We start from the raw sequence: 14,255 nt of genomic DNA on the forward strand, positions 1-14,255 counted from the left end.
CGGGGACTTCAGGGGCCTCATTAACATGTCAGCGTCAGCGTGTGCATTCATGTAGTGGCATAGATGCACAACTCCAGCTTTCATTTTTCTTTTTGGGGAATTGATTTCTTTTTGGAGAATAGCATTCACTTTGTAGTAAATAGAAAGCCAAATGAGCAAAAACAAGAGGTAGAGCGCTACGAGCCTACGACATAGAATGAGAGATTTCTGGCTACTCCCAATGGAAGGCAGTATTGCAAGTACAGGTAAAGACCGACTGTTGATCCTGCTAGATAACTCCAAGTCTCCAACAAGAATATGCACCAAGCCATTATCCTCACGTTGTGGAAGGTCATGGTACTTGAGAAATGACATCCGTCATGCCAAAGGAGATGCAAGCATCGAGCAATCTGCCATGTTTATAGAGCTCAAAACAGTACTGCTCACCAATGTCCCCTGGCCTTTGATTGTAACCTGAGCATCTCTCCTATATGAATGAAAGCTCTTTACACCTTGTAAGAAAGATAAATGAAGAGGAATATTATTTTTGCAGAATAAATTATTTTGAAGACTAACTCACTTTGTAATGAAACAACAACAAAAAATACTAACCCATTTGAGCAGCATGTGGTAATTTTTGGAACACATCCCAAGAAGGGGTATCCACTTTATTTTTTATTCCAAGCACACTAAGGCATGACTTATGTACCCCGCTCGAACTTGAGCAGGGATGTAAGCGGGATCCCGCCAATATCCAGCTTCTAGCTTATTTAGGACTTTCTAGTTTAAAATTTAGCCTCAAAAGTTAAACTAGAAATCCCCAAATGAACTAAAAGCGGGATATTGGCAGGATCTCGCTTAAAACTTGAACCCACAGTGTTTTGGGCCAAGAGTATTGACTGATGGGAGCCTCTTACTTTCCAACTCTCGAGATGCTAATGCTAGGGGGGGGAGAAAAAAGTTGTACAACAACAAAAAAACAAAATGGCATCGTCCTCTGAGGACAACATACTTTTCCTATCACAGCATGTCTGCTTTCTCCTATCACAACATGTCTGCATTTTCCTATCACAAAACGGTGGCGAAGGAGCATTCCATTCTTCGGCAGTTCATTGTTCTCTGGGATAACTGAGCATCCTCCACTTCTGTCCAACAGTTCTTTGTCGAAAAATAGAAGATCAAAAGCTCTCTACTTGCAGTCTGATCAAACTGCTCTATTCTGTAGAATATTCTTCACGTAACTTCCTAGCTGAGGCGAGATGGAATTCGCAGCCTCCTGGACGCATTTCCTGTAAGAGAAATCTTCAGTCGTATTGTCATCCCGTACCAAAAGGAAGCACCTTGTGCCTGGGTGACTAGGATGGTGTCCGATCTGCAAGCAAGAGCAGAACTAGTTTTGATCACACAGTCAAAATATACTGATACTCAGGAGTAGCCACAATGCACTGCAGAAATGGTACTTAAAATATGGATGCATCGACTGGAGCTGGCAACGATAGATACCGAAAATCGAGCAAACTTAACGAAGGGAAAGCATTATTGTTCATACAACCATGGGGCAAAACCTGGCAATGGTAGAAACATTGGGGGAAATCGAGCAAACTTAACAAAGGAAAAGCATAATTGAAATAAACTAACATAATCCTTTTTCACATTAAATGGACAGCTAATTGGCACATTTGCATGTTAAACTCCAAGAATATTAGCACATTTGTTAAATAAAAAAAGATGGACACAATGGTGTGAAACCAATCCTACTTTTCGAAGACACGAGCCAAATCATATTAATACATTCATAATCAACTAAATTCAGATCAGTAGAACTGTAGAGTGGTGAAGCTATGAAAACCCAAAAATGCATTTCCAATAAGTACATACCTTTATATCCCTTATTCCAGCACCAATCTTTTCATGCCCTCTTGGATGAAATCTCAGGGCCTCAATTATGCGTGATTTATCTAGCTCCGTGACATATTCATTTAGTTTGTACCTTCATGCAAGTAAAACATGATATCATATAGGAAGGTACACAAGATAAAACTAATATGCAAAATACAATCCATGGAACGTGATGGGGGCCTTACTCTATTAGCATGTTCTGCAAGCAAGTGCGCATATCAATAATGTTGTCCCATGTACCAACCCTTGCACTAAGAAAATCCTGTTCCTCAGATATGGTGCCACCACCATTGGAGATAGCAGCATCTCGAACTTCAGCGTTATGTAGAATGTCATAGATGTTCTCATTCTGTAGGGGTTCATGCGCCTGCAGGAGAATTAAATGTTACCATCCAAGTAGAAAGCATGACAGTGTATTTTTTATCCGATTATCACTTGGCCAGGATTGGTTCATTAGTACAAAATAATCCAAATATCACAGGTAAACACTATTGATTATCCTGGCCATGGACAGCAATCTGGTAAAACATATTTGAAACTATGCCCTCAAAGACTAAACTGCACTGGTTTGTTGCAGTCGAGTACATGGTGATTGCATATGAAGCCCTCAATTTGCTTTGACTGTGTTGACATTTTGGGAGCACAATGAAATGCCTCTAAAAGGATGTTGTGCCTAAATTTGGCATCAGTAACATTACATACCTTCCCAGAATATATAATCTCGAAAGGACCCGATGTTCCGGCAAAAGGCTCTTTGCCCCAGGCCATTGCATCTACAGTACCACAGAGATTGTCCACTGAACATTGCTTTGCAGCATTTATAAAACTTTGTGCAGGCCTCTGCAGAAAATAATATCAGATAAAAAAATTGTTCACTGCACTCTAAAAGGAAAATCTTCGAGGAAACAAACACTCAGAATAGCATATATTACTCACAGAGAAACAAGCTTCAGAAAATGGAGATGAAACTGATAATCGAGTCCGCTGTTGCTTTAAGCCTTGACTGCTTAGCCCATGGAACTGCCCACTTACAGATAAACTATCTGCCACAACCAACAAGTGCTCCCGATGGATATTCTTTCCAATATCATCAGTTTTTGATCTTAAAGACTGTACAGGGAATAAAGGAAAATGAAATGCTATAGAGGAAATTATCAGGCAATTAACCCAAATGTAGGAAAAGCGAAAAACAAAACAGAGAGAAGTAAATATATATACTTCAACAAAAAAATTCCACGCCGAGTCTACGCCATATGAGCAAGAAATATCATACACGCTCCCTGGTCGGCTCCGCTCCCAATCAATCAACTCCATTATTGCAACACAAGCATTTTGTAGATCAGCCCAGAACTCCCCGCTTTTGCAATGCTCCGACATACCAACTTTCACAACAAGTTCATTGTCTTGCTGACACTGGATCTCAACATCCTTAAATTCCAAAAATCCTGCAAAGGAAAAAACAAGCAGTATACATCAAATATTATCCGTGTATTTTGCATTGAAGACGGTCCTCGCAATTCCCAGAATGTAAGAAGACCCTATCATACAAGTTGCATCTGAAACAACTTCACTTTGTACCATATAACACAGAAAAAGAACATTATACATCTAGAACTCGATCCTAGTAAGGAATTCTTTTAAGCAATAGCAAGGGCTCCTTGGCAAAGGTATTGAGAAGGTGTTTGGAAAAATCTATCAAAACATAATTACCTTTCACTAGCATGGACAGGAGCTTTGGGATCACCCTTTTCTTGATAGTGTCCAATTGAGACGTTGAGTTGGAATCGTCCTCTGTTACCACAGTGATGCAACAAGTCTGGTCGTTAAAACACTTCTCATTGCCAGCAGAACCTTTGCTGCTGGAGGGTAGAGGTATTACGGGTCATAAGATACATTGCAGTAACCACACAAAAAAGGAAAAATAAAATAGGCACTCACATAACAACATAGACCACATATAATTCTAAAATAGCTGCAGTACCAAGTGTTAAAAGACGATAAACATTTTACAGCCTAAAAGCCACCTCACATCTAAAATGCATGATATTTTCTTTAGAACTTACCACTTCGAAATATATACTTGAGGGAACATGTTGCTTGACTGATAGCCCTTGGAATCATATTGTTCTGTAAGCTCGTCTACAACAAATCTTAATCCCAATTTTTTTCTCTTCATCATTTCCTGCATGTATGTACAAGTTTAAACAAGTATGCAGGAACCAACCTAATGTTCCCTACAAAACAGAACATGTGACCATTTAACTTGAAAAGAATAAGACCTTGCTTATATGAAAATGAGTGATCCATGGGCTCTCTTTTGCTGTCTGTACACCACGGCCGCCATATCTGCATAACAAAATGTGATTTTTTTAATTAAACAGCATTACAGGTCAAGTGATAAGGAAACAATGATGATTTAAATGTACTAACAGAATCATGACGGTCTCAACCAAATCGGAGAACTTCACTGGTTCGAGATGATCCTTAACTTCTAGTGATGCATACTCTGGACCATATCTATACTTCTTTAGATTCTTTGATAGGAAAAGCAAACCAAAATGATCCAGAGAATTAGCACCCTTCTGGCACTTTAATACATCCTGACAATAAAGTTAATATAGCATAAGAAATAAAGAAAAAAGCACAATACTAATGGGCCATGAAAGAAAAGTAAGAGAATTTAACCTGCAAATTCATGAGGGGAGAGTCTTCTAAACTGTTCACTGGGTGATCCAAAGCTCCATATGCAGCTTCTGAAATGGAACCAGCAGCCCAAGAACCAACAGGGGCACCATCAGTGTACATGTTTTCAGCAGTATCATAAGTGAATTGCGTTATTTGCTGCCCATAAGAACTCCTAACAGTCCCATCATAAGCAACATATGTATCTCTCAAGTGATACATTAGTTTTCTTGTTAATGTTCCAGGAACATCTGCATTCTCACTGAAGAAATTTGCCCTGCCAGCAATGGAATGCAGAAGACACTCTAACGGATTTAAACCATCTATAAAAGAATTCCTGATCACAGCATATGAGTTCTGGCCTCCCAAGCATTCACCCTTTCCCTCGGCAATGTCATTATCCAATGATTTATGTCTATTCCAGCTAGCACTTGAGATTTCTGAAGGAATTCTAAACGGAAATTTCCTTGCTGGAAGTTGAAGACCGACACATGCAGTTTGTTGCACAAACTTCAGCATGCTACCCTTACTTCCTGCATTCATCATCACCCTCATTGAATTATCTTTACTCGTGTGCTGTTGCACCATCTTAAGAAGATCACTGAAGACACTCTTAAATGCCATGATTGAAGCTTTCATCATTGGTAGACTGTTCTGAATGAAATCAGAGTGTTTATAAAAAGTTGATAGATTAGCACAGTCATCATAACACTTGAGATTTGGTATGGAATTTGGGCTTAGCAATAGCTGTTTGACAAGAAAAGCCTCTTCAGCCTCATCCAATGCTAGATTAACTTCATCGAAAAGTTTTCTCCGTGAGTAATGATCCGAAAACAGATAAAAATCTGAAAGAGAGACACTTAAGCCCTTCATGGTTAAGAATTCACATAGTATATCCTGAGCAGATGACAGGAACTGAAGAGCCTCGGGACCATATTGTTTGAACATGGCAGAGAAAAGGCCAGATGTGTTACTCTGTAGCCAAAAAGCTTCAGAAGAGCAGGAAAGTACTTCACCGTCTATGATCTGTAACTTGGGATCAATACTAAAATTCATACCAGAAGGAAGCAGCATGCCGAACAACTGCTTGCCAGTCCACAGTGAAGCTTGAGAGTTCATTGATTTAACTATTGATGGCATTGGTGTCAGCGAGAGTGAATGGCATAACATTTGAAGTTGCTGAAACTCAGTCTTCTTAAATAAAATATCTGAGCTTGTTAACAAATGTGCAGCAGCTAAAGAATCATGTGTTAAGGACACCACACTTCGTCCGTCTTGCACATTCAACAGTTGGTTGCTTAAGCTTACTAGCTCTCCAAGCTCAACTCTTGATCGTATAGACTGTGGGACATATCCATGTAAACAATCCCCATCAAAATCTCCCATAAAAGGGGCACAGCACAGTGGATTGATTGAAACAACCGACTGAACTGGTAGTAACTTTGCAGAGAGTGCAATAAGCGAGTGTTGATGTACTGACGGTGGCCTATTGATAAGAATAAGATCACCATCCTGCAATAGCCTGTACACAATGTCACCAATTTGTAGCTGATTTGCCTTCTTAACATGAATTAGCTGTTCATTGCGCCGAGTGAACAGTATTTCCTTGGAAAGAAGGTGAAGGTTGCACTTCACATTTATGCTTTTGAAGTTGTAAGAATTAACATGCTCAGAAACAACCAAGTTCGAAGCGAAATCCATTGGGATGCCGATTTCATGTAATCTAATCTTGGGATCACCGACCATAGTACTCCGAAATGCATTATCCGATCGTTTGCTGAGAATGGCATCCTTCAACCATTTAGTTCCATACATGCCCGTTGATGATTCATTATCTGTCTTTTTAGAGTGTAACTGCAAAAGACATAAAATAACATCAAATTACGTAGTCCCTTCTAAAACTGTAACGTGTATACTCATCCTTGTTCCAAAAGAAATTCATACTCATCCTTCAACATTAACTGGATTAAACCTTGACAGGGACTGGGAAGGAGAAAAAAGATACTTTGCCACACGTGTTTAATCAGTATATAGACGCTGCATATCAAGGTGGAAGATTGAACAAGCTCTAAGTAACTAGTGCCTACAGTATTTCAACTACAATCATGCAATGTGCCAAAAGTTATATATCACAAAGTTGGAAACCATGTAAATGAAAAGGGATGGACATAAATGGAAACCAAATTATAAGGTAATATGTGCATAAGCATAACTACACATGCATGCGCGGGAACAAAATAAGCATGGAATTCTTCCGAACAAACATACCTTATCCAACCATATTAAGAAGTCGTATGATGGTTCTTCCAGCACCTCGAGCCCATAGTTTGGCTCGAGAAGTTAATAGTGCTCACAACTATTCGCTCAGGACAGGAGTAGGTTGCACTTCTCTTGCATTAGACTCTGGCTTCCAGCCTTTGCTTTTATGGCTGATGCTCAACAGACACACTTCTACCACGAGCGAGGTGGTACTGAAAGAGTTTATTGTGCCGTCTGGCACGGTGCTAGCTTCAAATATGGGCTGTACCAGCTGCGAAGCTTTAATACCCCACGTAGGCTCTTCCTTTTGTTTTTCTCTTTCAACAATACGAGCTCGTGAGCTTCTAAGCTATATACTGGGCTACAACATGTTGGGCTAAGATGCCGAGTACCCATGTCTAGTATCTTTGAACGAGAAGTGAGCTACACTGCTACAGAGCTTTATCGAGCTCGAGCCAAATGCTTGCGAGCTTCAAGGCAGGCTTGATCTCGGCTTGGTTAGCCTTCAAGCCAAGCATATAACAAATCAAGCTCTAACTGTTTGACAAGCCAGAGCTTTTTTGACAGTCTTAGGCCATTCACTACGTGGTCGAAAAGCGATTCAAAGAGCTCTATGAGCCGGTTCAATACATAACAGGGAACCGATTCAAAGCTTCAGTGCAGAGAAGCGAACCACTGTCTTGGTTCGGTTCTAGTCCGATTCCTCTGTTAAACTAAGGTTTCTAATCTGACATGTCACATGCAAAGCCAATCGGCAGTGAACACCATGTAACCCAGCCATGGAGGAAGAGCTTTAAACAGGGATGGGTCCCATCACTGCTTTGAACCGATGCCACACTTAGCAGCAAAACACAACCGATTCAATCTTTTTCTTGAACTGCATACACATAGTGCATGGTCTTATGCTCGTGGGAGGGGGGCAGGGGTGAAGAAATACTACAATGGGAAAACTGTACCGAGGCTCGGCAGTGTGTAATTTCATTAATATTGAGAAAGTGAAAACTATCAGGATAATGTGCATCATGTCATGTGAATCTTGCAACAGAGATATACATATATATACTACCTCCGTTCTAAAATAACTGTCGCAGTTTTGTCTAGATTCGGGTGTATCTAGATGGATTTTAATTGTAGATACATCCGTATCTAGATAAAGTTGTGACACTTATTTTAGAACGGAGGGAGTATATACAATCATGCAGCATGGATATATCAAAATAAAAACAAGATAAGATTTCTTGCCTTGGATGATTTCAAGCAATCCATAACTCGGCTTGTGACAAGTGAACTTGCAAGAAGATTGAACTGTGGATACTGACGGTAGTCATCAACTTTCCTACTGACATCAACAGTCCTCTTATAAGCTTTTGTCAGGTCATCCTAATCCAAACATGGAATGAACAAACATATGAGTCCATAACTGTGAGAGCAACACCATACATATGTGTGCTGAGTATATGCATCACACCACAATAAAACATGCATTCTCAACAAACCTAAAAGGAAACCAGAGAAAATACTGCATCCATTTGGCAACACGGTTGTGTAAGACTAATAGAAAGAATCATGAAAAAACATTTCACAAGATATACAAAAGTAACCCAGGCTCTTGCATTGACTAAATGACTGGTTATTGACTCACTATCAGATTTTAATCCTTTCACCATAAAAAAAAGGGTTATGTTGCATTTAGCAAAGGTACTCAACATAGAAGTGATTAGAAATCATTGAAGGGATGATACAAAAAAAAATTGAATAAAACTTCACCTAACAGAGGTAGCACTTACATAAGTTAAGCGAGGTCCGTCTGAAAACCCGTAGGGCATCTCTGCCACACGATGGCAGTTAGGAGTCACCGGCAAACACGACAGGAACAGTAGCGCCCGCCTTGAAGCAAACTTGTGAATAAGCTCAGGATCAAGTTGTTTCAGCATGTGAAAGACCTGCAAATATGATAAAGGAAACAAGGACTTAATCATAAGAAATAATTTTCAATTCTGGCTAGCTTTTTGCCCTTTTCTTTTGATAAAAATATGATGTAGCACAGCATACCAGTTCAATGGCTGACATGAATATGCATACCAACTTCTCAAAAAGCTTTACGAAAATAGTATTGGACCTACTTTCCCCTTTTCACTTAACAATACTGCAATCCACTCGCCCCAAACTGAACAGACTAGAAGGAAATCATGATTAAAAGTGATTGAGCGAATATTTCACCATATTAGGACACCCTGGGTCTGATGTTATGCAGCAAGTTGGTAATGCATCATGTTTAATCAAGCATATTGCTTTAATGATCATGCAAAACTATTGTGCGGTCAAGATGTTGTATTTCAGGAACTCATGATGTTGGTTATGTTTTATGTTTGCGAGCGATATTTGTTGGGATTTCTGTAGGTTGTAAATATTTGAAACAGTACATGAAACCGTAAATTTTCCTATGATTTCATACACTTTGCATCCCCAGTTTGTGAACTGCCACTTGAGACAAATATGGCAAGGAGGAATACTTTGACAAAAAAAAGGAGACAATTTAGCATCATTTCCAAATTTACTATGCAAGCCAACACAGAACAGACTAACAAATTGAATAGCTAATACTTACTTGATGAGGAGACAATAATATCCTGGTTGTATTTGATTGAGGGGGCTGGTGATGAGGTAGAAAATCCCAATAATCGTGGGGAAGAACTTCAGGTGAACCATTATTCTTGAACTTATTTGTCACTCTGTCAGCAACTTCTGCCGTAATCGAAACTTTGTCCATAACGGCAGGGTTACGTTGAAATTTTTTCCTGGACAGAATTATTCTTGGACTTTTCAGCGTCTTAAAGATAACACTTGGATAAAGTTTAGCGCCATCCTTCTGCTCAGTAAAAAAGTCCAAGGTTAATGCAATAGGTCAGAAATACGGACCAAATCATATGGACATGCACTTACTGAGCAATATTTGCAGGTTGCTTGACTTGTGGCACTGTCTGATTTCTTCAATAACAACAACAGAAATCAACATGTAAGAGAAATAAATATGCACCAATCTGATATATACCAAAAAAAAGAAGTGCTTCCATAAGCATAGTATCTGTATCATTTTTTTTACAGAAGAGGATAAATTGCTTAATCAGGATAAAACTAGGTTAATCTAGATTAGTGCAAACCTTAGAATCCCTGTTTTGCTTTGGAGTGTGACAGCCGGGACATATCTGATTCAGCAACCGAGCAACTTCCTCGATAAAATACGGGCTGAGCACAGTTGCCGGCAGCTTCATGGCGCCCGAATGGCCTAACAATTTGACAAATCAGTTTATTTCGGATTGAAGAGGACCACATCAGGTGATTCTGAATAGTTAATATTACTCACCATCGCAGCCACGCACGTTTTGCGCCCCACAAGTCTCGCACTGTGGTGCCCCGTTTGGCAATCCCAGCTTGGCGCTGGTCACGTCAGATGGGTCTGTAATGGTCGCGCTGCTTACCCTTTCCTGGAAATGCATGCGGGTTTTAAGTATTTTCTCTTTCATTAAGCGTGTAAAAAGTCTAGTCAAGGCAGAGTCGAGGCTTTACCATATCTGTACTGGTCATGAGATCGAATTTTATGGCCTTGAGCACAGCGGCAGGGCGGTCCATTTGATTATTTAGCTCATCCATCCTGCACAGCGAGGATAGAAGATGATGTCATATTGACAGAAGCAGATCATGACATGATAAAAGTATAGTCTAAATCTTAATGGAAGGTGAAAATAGGTTGATGGAACATCAAATTTCTACATGCATTGCTATGGAAATAGGATCTGGAGCAGACAACTAACGTGTTTTCTATTGCAAGGAGGACAGCTAGGGAAAATTTATTATATTCAGGAAAAGGAATTCTGCAAGAACCGTTTGGAGGAAAAACAGGGGAAAAGCTGAAATGCGCGTGGCAAGAGGAGGAAAAACAGGGGAAAAGCTCAAATGCTTGGTCAGAGAGAACAATTCGTTTGCACACAGGAATTCGGCAACACAATTCGTTTGGCTCAGGATTCGCAAGGGAAAATTTGAATAGAGGGTAAAAAACCCCTTCCAGGATCCGGAGAGAAGATAAGAAGGCCGGGGTTCCTCACCTGCAAAGGGAGGAGGGACGCGACGCCTAGTCCGGTCCGTTCGGAGCCAGCCGCGGCAGGAGCGCGGCGGCGCCTCGCCGTGCCCCAACGCCAATTCGCGCGCGAGGAAGAAGCCGAGGGAAATGCGGTACCAATCTGGCGACAAACTCGAGGCGAAGAAGGCGCCGGGAGAGGACGACGGCGAGCGTTGGTGACGGCGACGAAATTGGCGGAATCCTAGTGGGTTGGGGAGGAGCGCCGCCACAGTGCGAAAAGGGCGGAGCTCTCGCCCCCGAGAATATTTGTCTCGGGGTTTGGGCGCTGTGTCCTCCTAGGGAAGGGCGTCTGGGGTTTCGGGCTTTCGGAATCTGAGCACGGAGGGAGTTGGGATTTTGGGGGAATATATACGGACTGGGGTTCCTGACCCACCGATGGGACGTTGAATGTCCCTTTTTTACCTCCAGTCATTTCAATCTGTTTTACATACGCATTTTTATATCCTGACCCTCCGATGGGACGATGAATGTCTCTCTTTTTTACCTTCAATCATTTCAATCTGTTTTACATAGGTATTTTTTCTATTTCCGTGTCTTTTCCATCATAAAAATATTACAAACTCAAACGAAATGGTAATCATAAGGACAAAATATCGTGTCGATGAACCAAACTTCATGTCCAAGATTTTGTGGTGCGGAACTACGGCGAAACCGTCCACCAGGAGGAAAGAACCTCTCGTCATTTTCTCGTTTTAACCATGCCACGGTTAAACTTGGTTGTGTGTTCAAAGGCGTCTTGCCGAATCTTCTTGCATTGATGCGGTCATCTAAGTCAATTAGTTGGTTTGCGCCAAGGCGTTGAGACGCCTGGCATGGTGTGTCGGCCCTAACATAGCGGTGTCTAGATAGCGGTGGAGTGTGTAGTTTCACATGTAGATGTTGTGTTTTTGCTTCTGGTTTGTGTTTCTTTTTTATGATTGCTTTAGTTGTTTTTTTCTTTTCCTTGGTTGTTTATGTGGGGATGCATGTTTTGCGCCGCTTTGACCTCCTTAATTTTTTTTGGTAAAACAAATATGGCGCGAAATTACGGCACATATGATGCTTTATTTGGGGAAGTTATAAAACCAAAACCAATCTGGAGGCTAGCCTTGCGATATAAGTTAGGTAGGTAGATTTGCTTTTCTTTCAATAGATTGGGCCTAGTTTTACTAATCAATTGATTTTTTATAGATCCAACTATGTATTTGTGTGCGGCTGGAATCAGTTGGGATGTGTACATCCTCATTATGGAGAGGTCGGGTGTAATATGCTTAAACCTTATTTAAGTAATGAAACACTCTTTATAGAAAAAACTATGTATCTGCGTGTGTGATCAAATTTTGAGATGAGAGCATCCACACAGCCAAAGTAGTCACTCCAAATTCACCTTTCAATGTTCTCTCACCTAATGATGAGACCATTTTCAAACCCTAAAAAAATGTAAGGCATTTGATGAAACCTTGGGTCTTCATCCTATAATATTTGCATCCATTGTCGCCTCATGTCATATTATCTTCATTCACATGTCATACTAGTTTTCACGCTAATTTTACATGAGAACATGCATATGGATACGGTGTATAAAGATAATGCATGCTTCTGATGTTTGGTGGCAAAGGAAAACCCATGTACGAGATTCTTATGTACAGGTTAGACGGTAGAAGATACGTGGGATAAAGCTAGGCAATGAAGGATGGTGACCTTTAACGGTCCTCTCCGTAAGGCACGATACACTAGCCTCTTATATGCGTGCATGACGTGACATGGTCCATGCACGACGAAGCCAAGAGAAAATTCAACAACACCTACCTAGAAGAGCCAAAGCCACACCTTCAACAACACATGTAGGATTTCATCATTAATATTTCCTTGGGAGAGAAAATTCAAAAGAACTACGTGTGATGCCTTCAACAAGAAGACAACAGTGCGTCGTCATTGACGGGTCCAACTAATTATGGCTAAACCTAGAAGGTCTACCCCACAAGCTTGAGAAGTGGTACTTGAGGCATGTAGGTAAGGCATTGCGCCACGGTGGCCAAACTAGATTCAGATTGCGCTGAAGCTATCTCCGCAATCCAATCGAGGCATCGATGTTGGCCAGGGTACACAAAAATTGTAGATAAGTTGAGAACTTCGCTCACTGGTGATCGAGAGACTATGTGTTAATATAGTAAGATGTCGGAACAGAATGTCTTCAATCAACACTTGGGTAGAGCAAATGGGGTGGTGATTGTCCAGCCGAACTCATATTCGTTGTTATTGTGGCTGTATGTTGTCTATGCTTGATTAGCGAAAACTTTCGTCACCCGGAAAAAATACCACCGTACAATGGACCTATAGTATATGCCATTGATCGTTTGATCACTTCTCCTAGGCAGAGGATGAGGTGCTGGCATTGTTTGAGACACTAGTGTAAAAAAAAGGAATTGCCTCGCATCCGAGGTTTTGTGTATAATTCATGTCCAACACTATTATCATGTGTCCCTATTGATTTCATAGTTTGACCTTATCAGACAAGAAAGTGTTCTATGTAGAGCATCACTTTTCATTAGCTCTACCCACGAGTATCGCTTTTCATTATCTCTACCCACACGAAATTTAGCAAAAAGTCCAACTTAGGAACAAAGCCTCAATTATGACTATTTTTGTCAAGGCTTGTATTTAGTAGCACTTTTGGCAGTATCCTTTTCATTAGCTATATTGTTCGTATTTAACCTCACACAGTCCCACCTACCCCTTCGCCACCCACCCCCACCCCTCGCCTTGCAGCTAAAATGGTAACAACTTTTTTTGATACGAAATAAAGTAATCCCTTCGTTCACTAATATAAAATGTATTGGAAAGTTAGTGAAATAGGAAATATGTAGCTAAGGTAATGAAACCTTACCAGATTTTGTCAACAATTTAATGGAGGCCAAATTATTCGACAGTGGGAAAAGAAGAGTGCAAATAAAATTTCAGTATGCATATAAAAAATCGGCGAGTCAACTTGAGATAAAACAACCTGCGAGTCAACTTTTTGTTATAATAGTGCAATACACATTGCCTGATATATAAACTATGACCATATAAAATATAATTAATGTCACAAGATTTTGAAACTTGCTCCTTCTTTGGCCTAAACCCACGTCGCCTCATCTTTTAGTTTGTGTATTCAGAGTATATTTTATGATTTGTAGAATAGAATAGGCAACAACAATTGATATTTTATATAAATATATGGAGAGCCGAATAAGGTAATCATAAATCATTACATCATGAAAAAAAGAATCAACTTACACAATTCCTCATAATTTAAATAAGATAATAAATATATAAT

At 40.3% G+C, this 14,255-nt stretch overlaps 1 protein-coding gene across 3 annotated transcripts; it reads right to left on the reverse strand.

The window, feature by feature from the left end:
* Positions 1 to 607: 607 nt before the first annotated feature.
* LOC124646566 (DNA-directed RNA polymerase IV subunit 1-like) lies at positions 608 to 10,484 on the reverse strand. Of its 3 annotated transcripts, none has more exons than XM_047186671.1 (18): positions 10,387 to 10,484; positions 10,184 to 10,304; positions 9,981 to 10,105; positions 9,763 to 9,807; positions 9,428 to 9,688; positions 8,607 to 8,762; positions 8,062 to 8,199; positions 4,564 to 6,414; positions 4,309 to 4,478; positions 4,158 to 4,224; positions 3,942 to 4,060; positions 3,589 to 3,734; positions 3,097 to 3,323; positions 2,815 to 2,988; positions 2,581 to 2,718; positions 2,064 to 2,245; positions 1,858 to 1,969; positions 608 to 1,351 (listed from the first exon to the last, which is right to left on the reverse strand). In XM_047186671.1, exons 1-18 carry the CDS (start codon positions 10,468 to 10,470, stop codon positions 1,184 to 1,186), a joined length of 4,284 nt encoding a protein of 1,427 aa, XP_047042627.1. In that variant the 5' UTR covers positions 10,471 to 10,484; the 3' UTR covers positions 608 to 1,183. The 3 variants fall into 3 exon arrangements, with proteins under 3 accessions (XP_047042627.1, XP_047042625.1, XP_047042628.1); XM_047186669.1 differs by having other exon boundaries at positions 3,589 to 3,737; XM_047186672.1 differs by lacking the exons at positions 608 to 1,351; positions 1,858 to 1,969; positions 2,064 to 2,245; positions 2,581 to 2,718 and having other exon boundaries at positions 2,871 to 2,988; positions 3,152 to 3,323; positions 3,589 to 3,737.
* Positions 10,485 to 14,255: the final 3,771 nt, after the last annotated feature.

This window comes from Lolium rigidum, chromosome 4, assembly GCF_022539505.1.
Source record: "Lolium rigidum isolate FL_2022 chromosome 4, APGP_CSIRO_Lrig_0.1, whole genome shotgun sequence".
Taxonomy (NCBI): Eukaryota; Viridiplantae; Streptophyta; class Magnoliopsida; order Poales; family Poaceae; genus Lolium; species Lolium rigidum.

Bases quoted from the DNA above. Each gene is read 5' to 3' on its own strand.
- LOC124646566 (XM_047186669.1), bottom strand. From the start codon at position 10,470: ATGGATGAGCTAAATAATCAAATGGACCGCCCTGCCGCTGTGCTCAAG. The intron at 10,106-10,183 runs GTGAGTAATATT...TCAAATTGTTAG, and splicing joins AAACGTGCGTGGCTGCGATG to GCCATTCGGGCGCCATGAAG. The intron at 1,970-2,063 runs GTAAGGCCCCCA...ACTTGCATGAAG, and splicing joins TTGCAGAACATGCTAATAGA to GTACAAACTAAATGAATATG.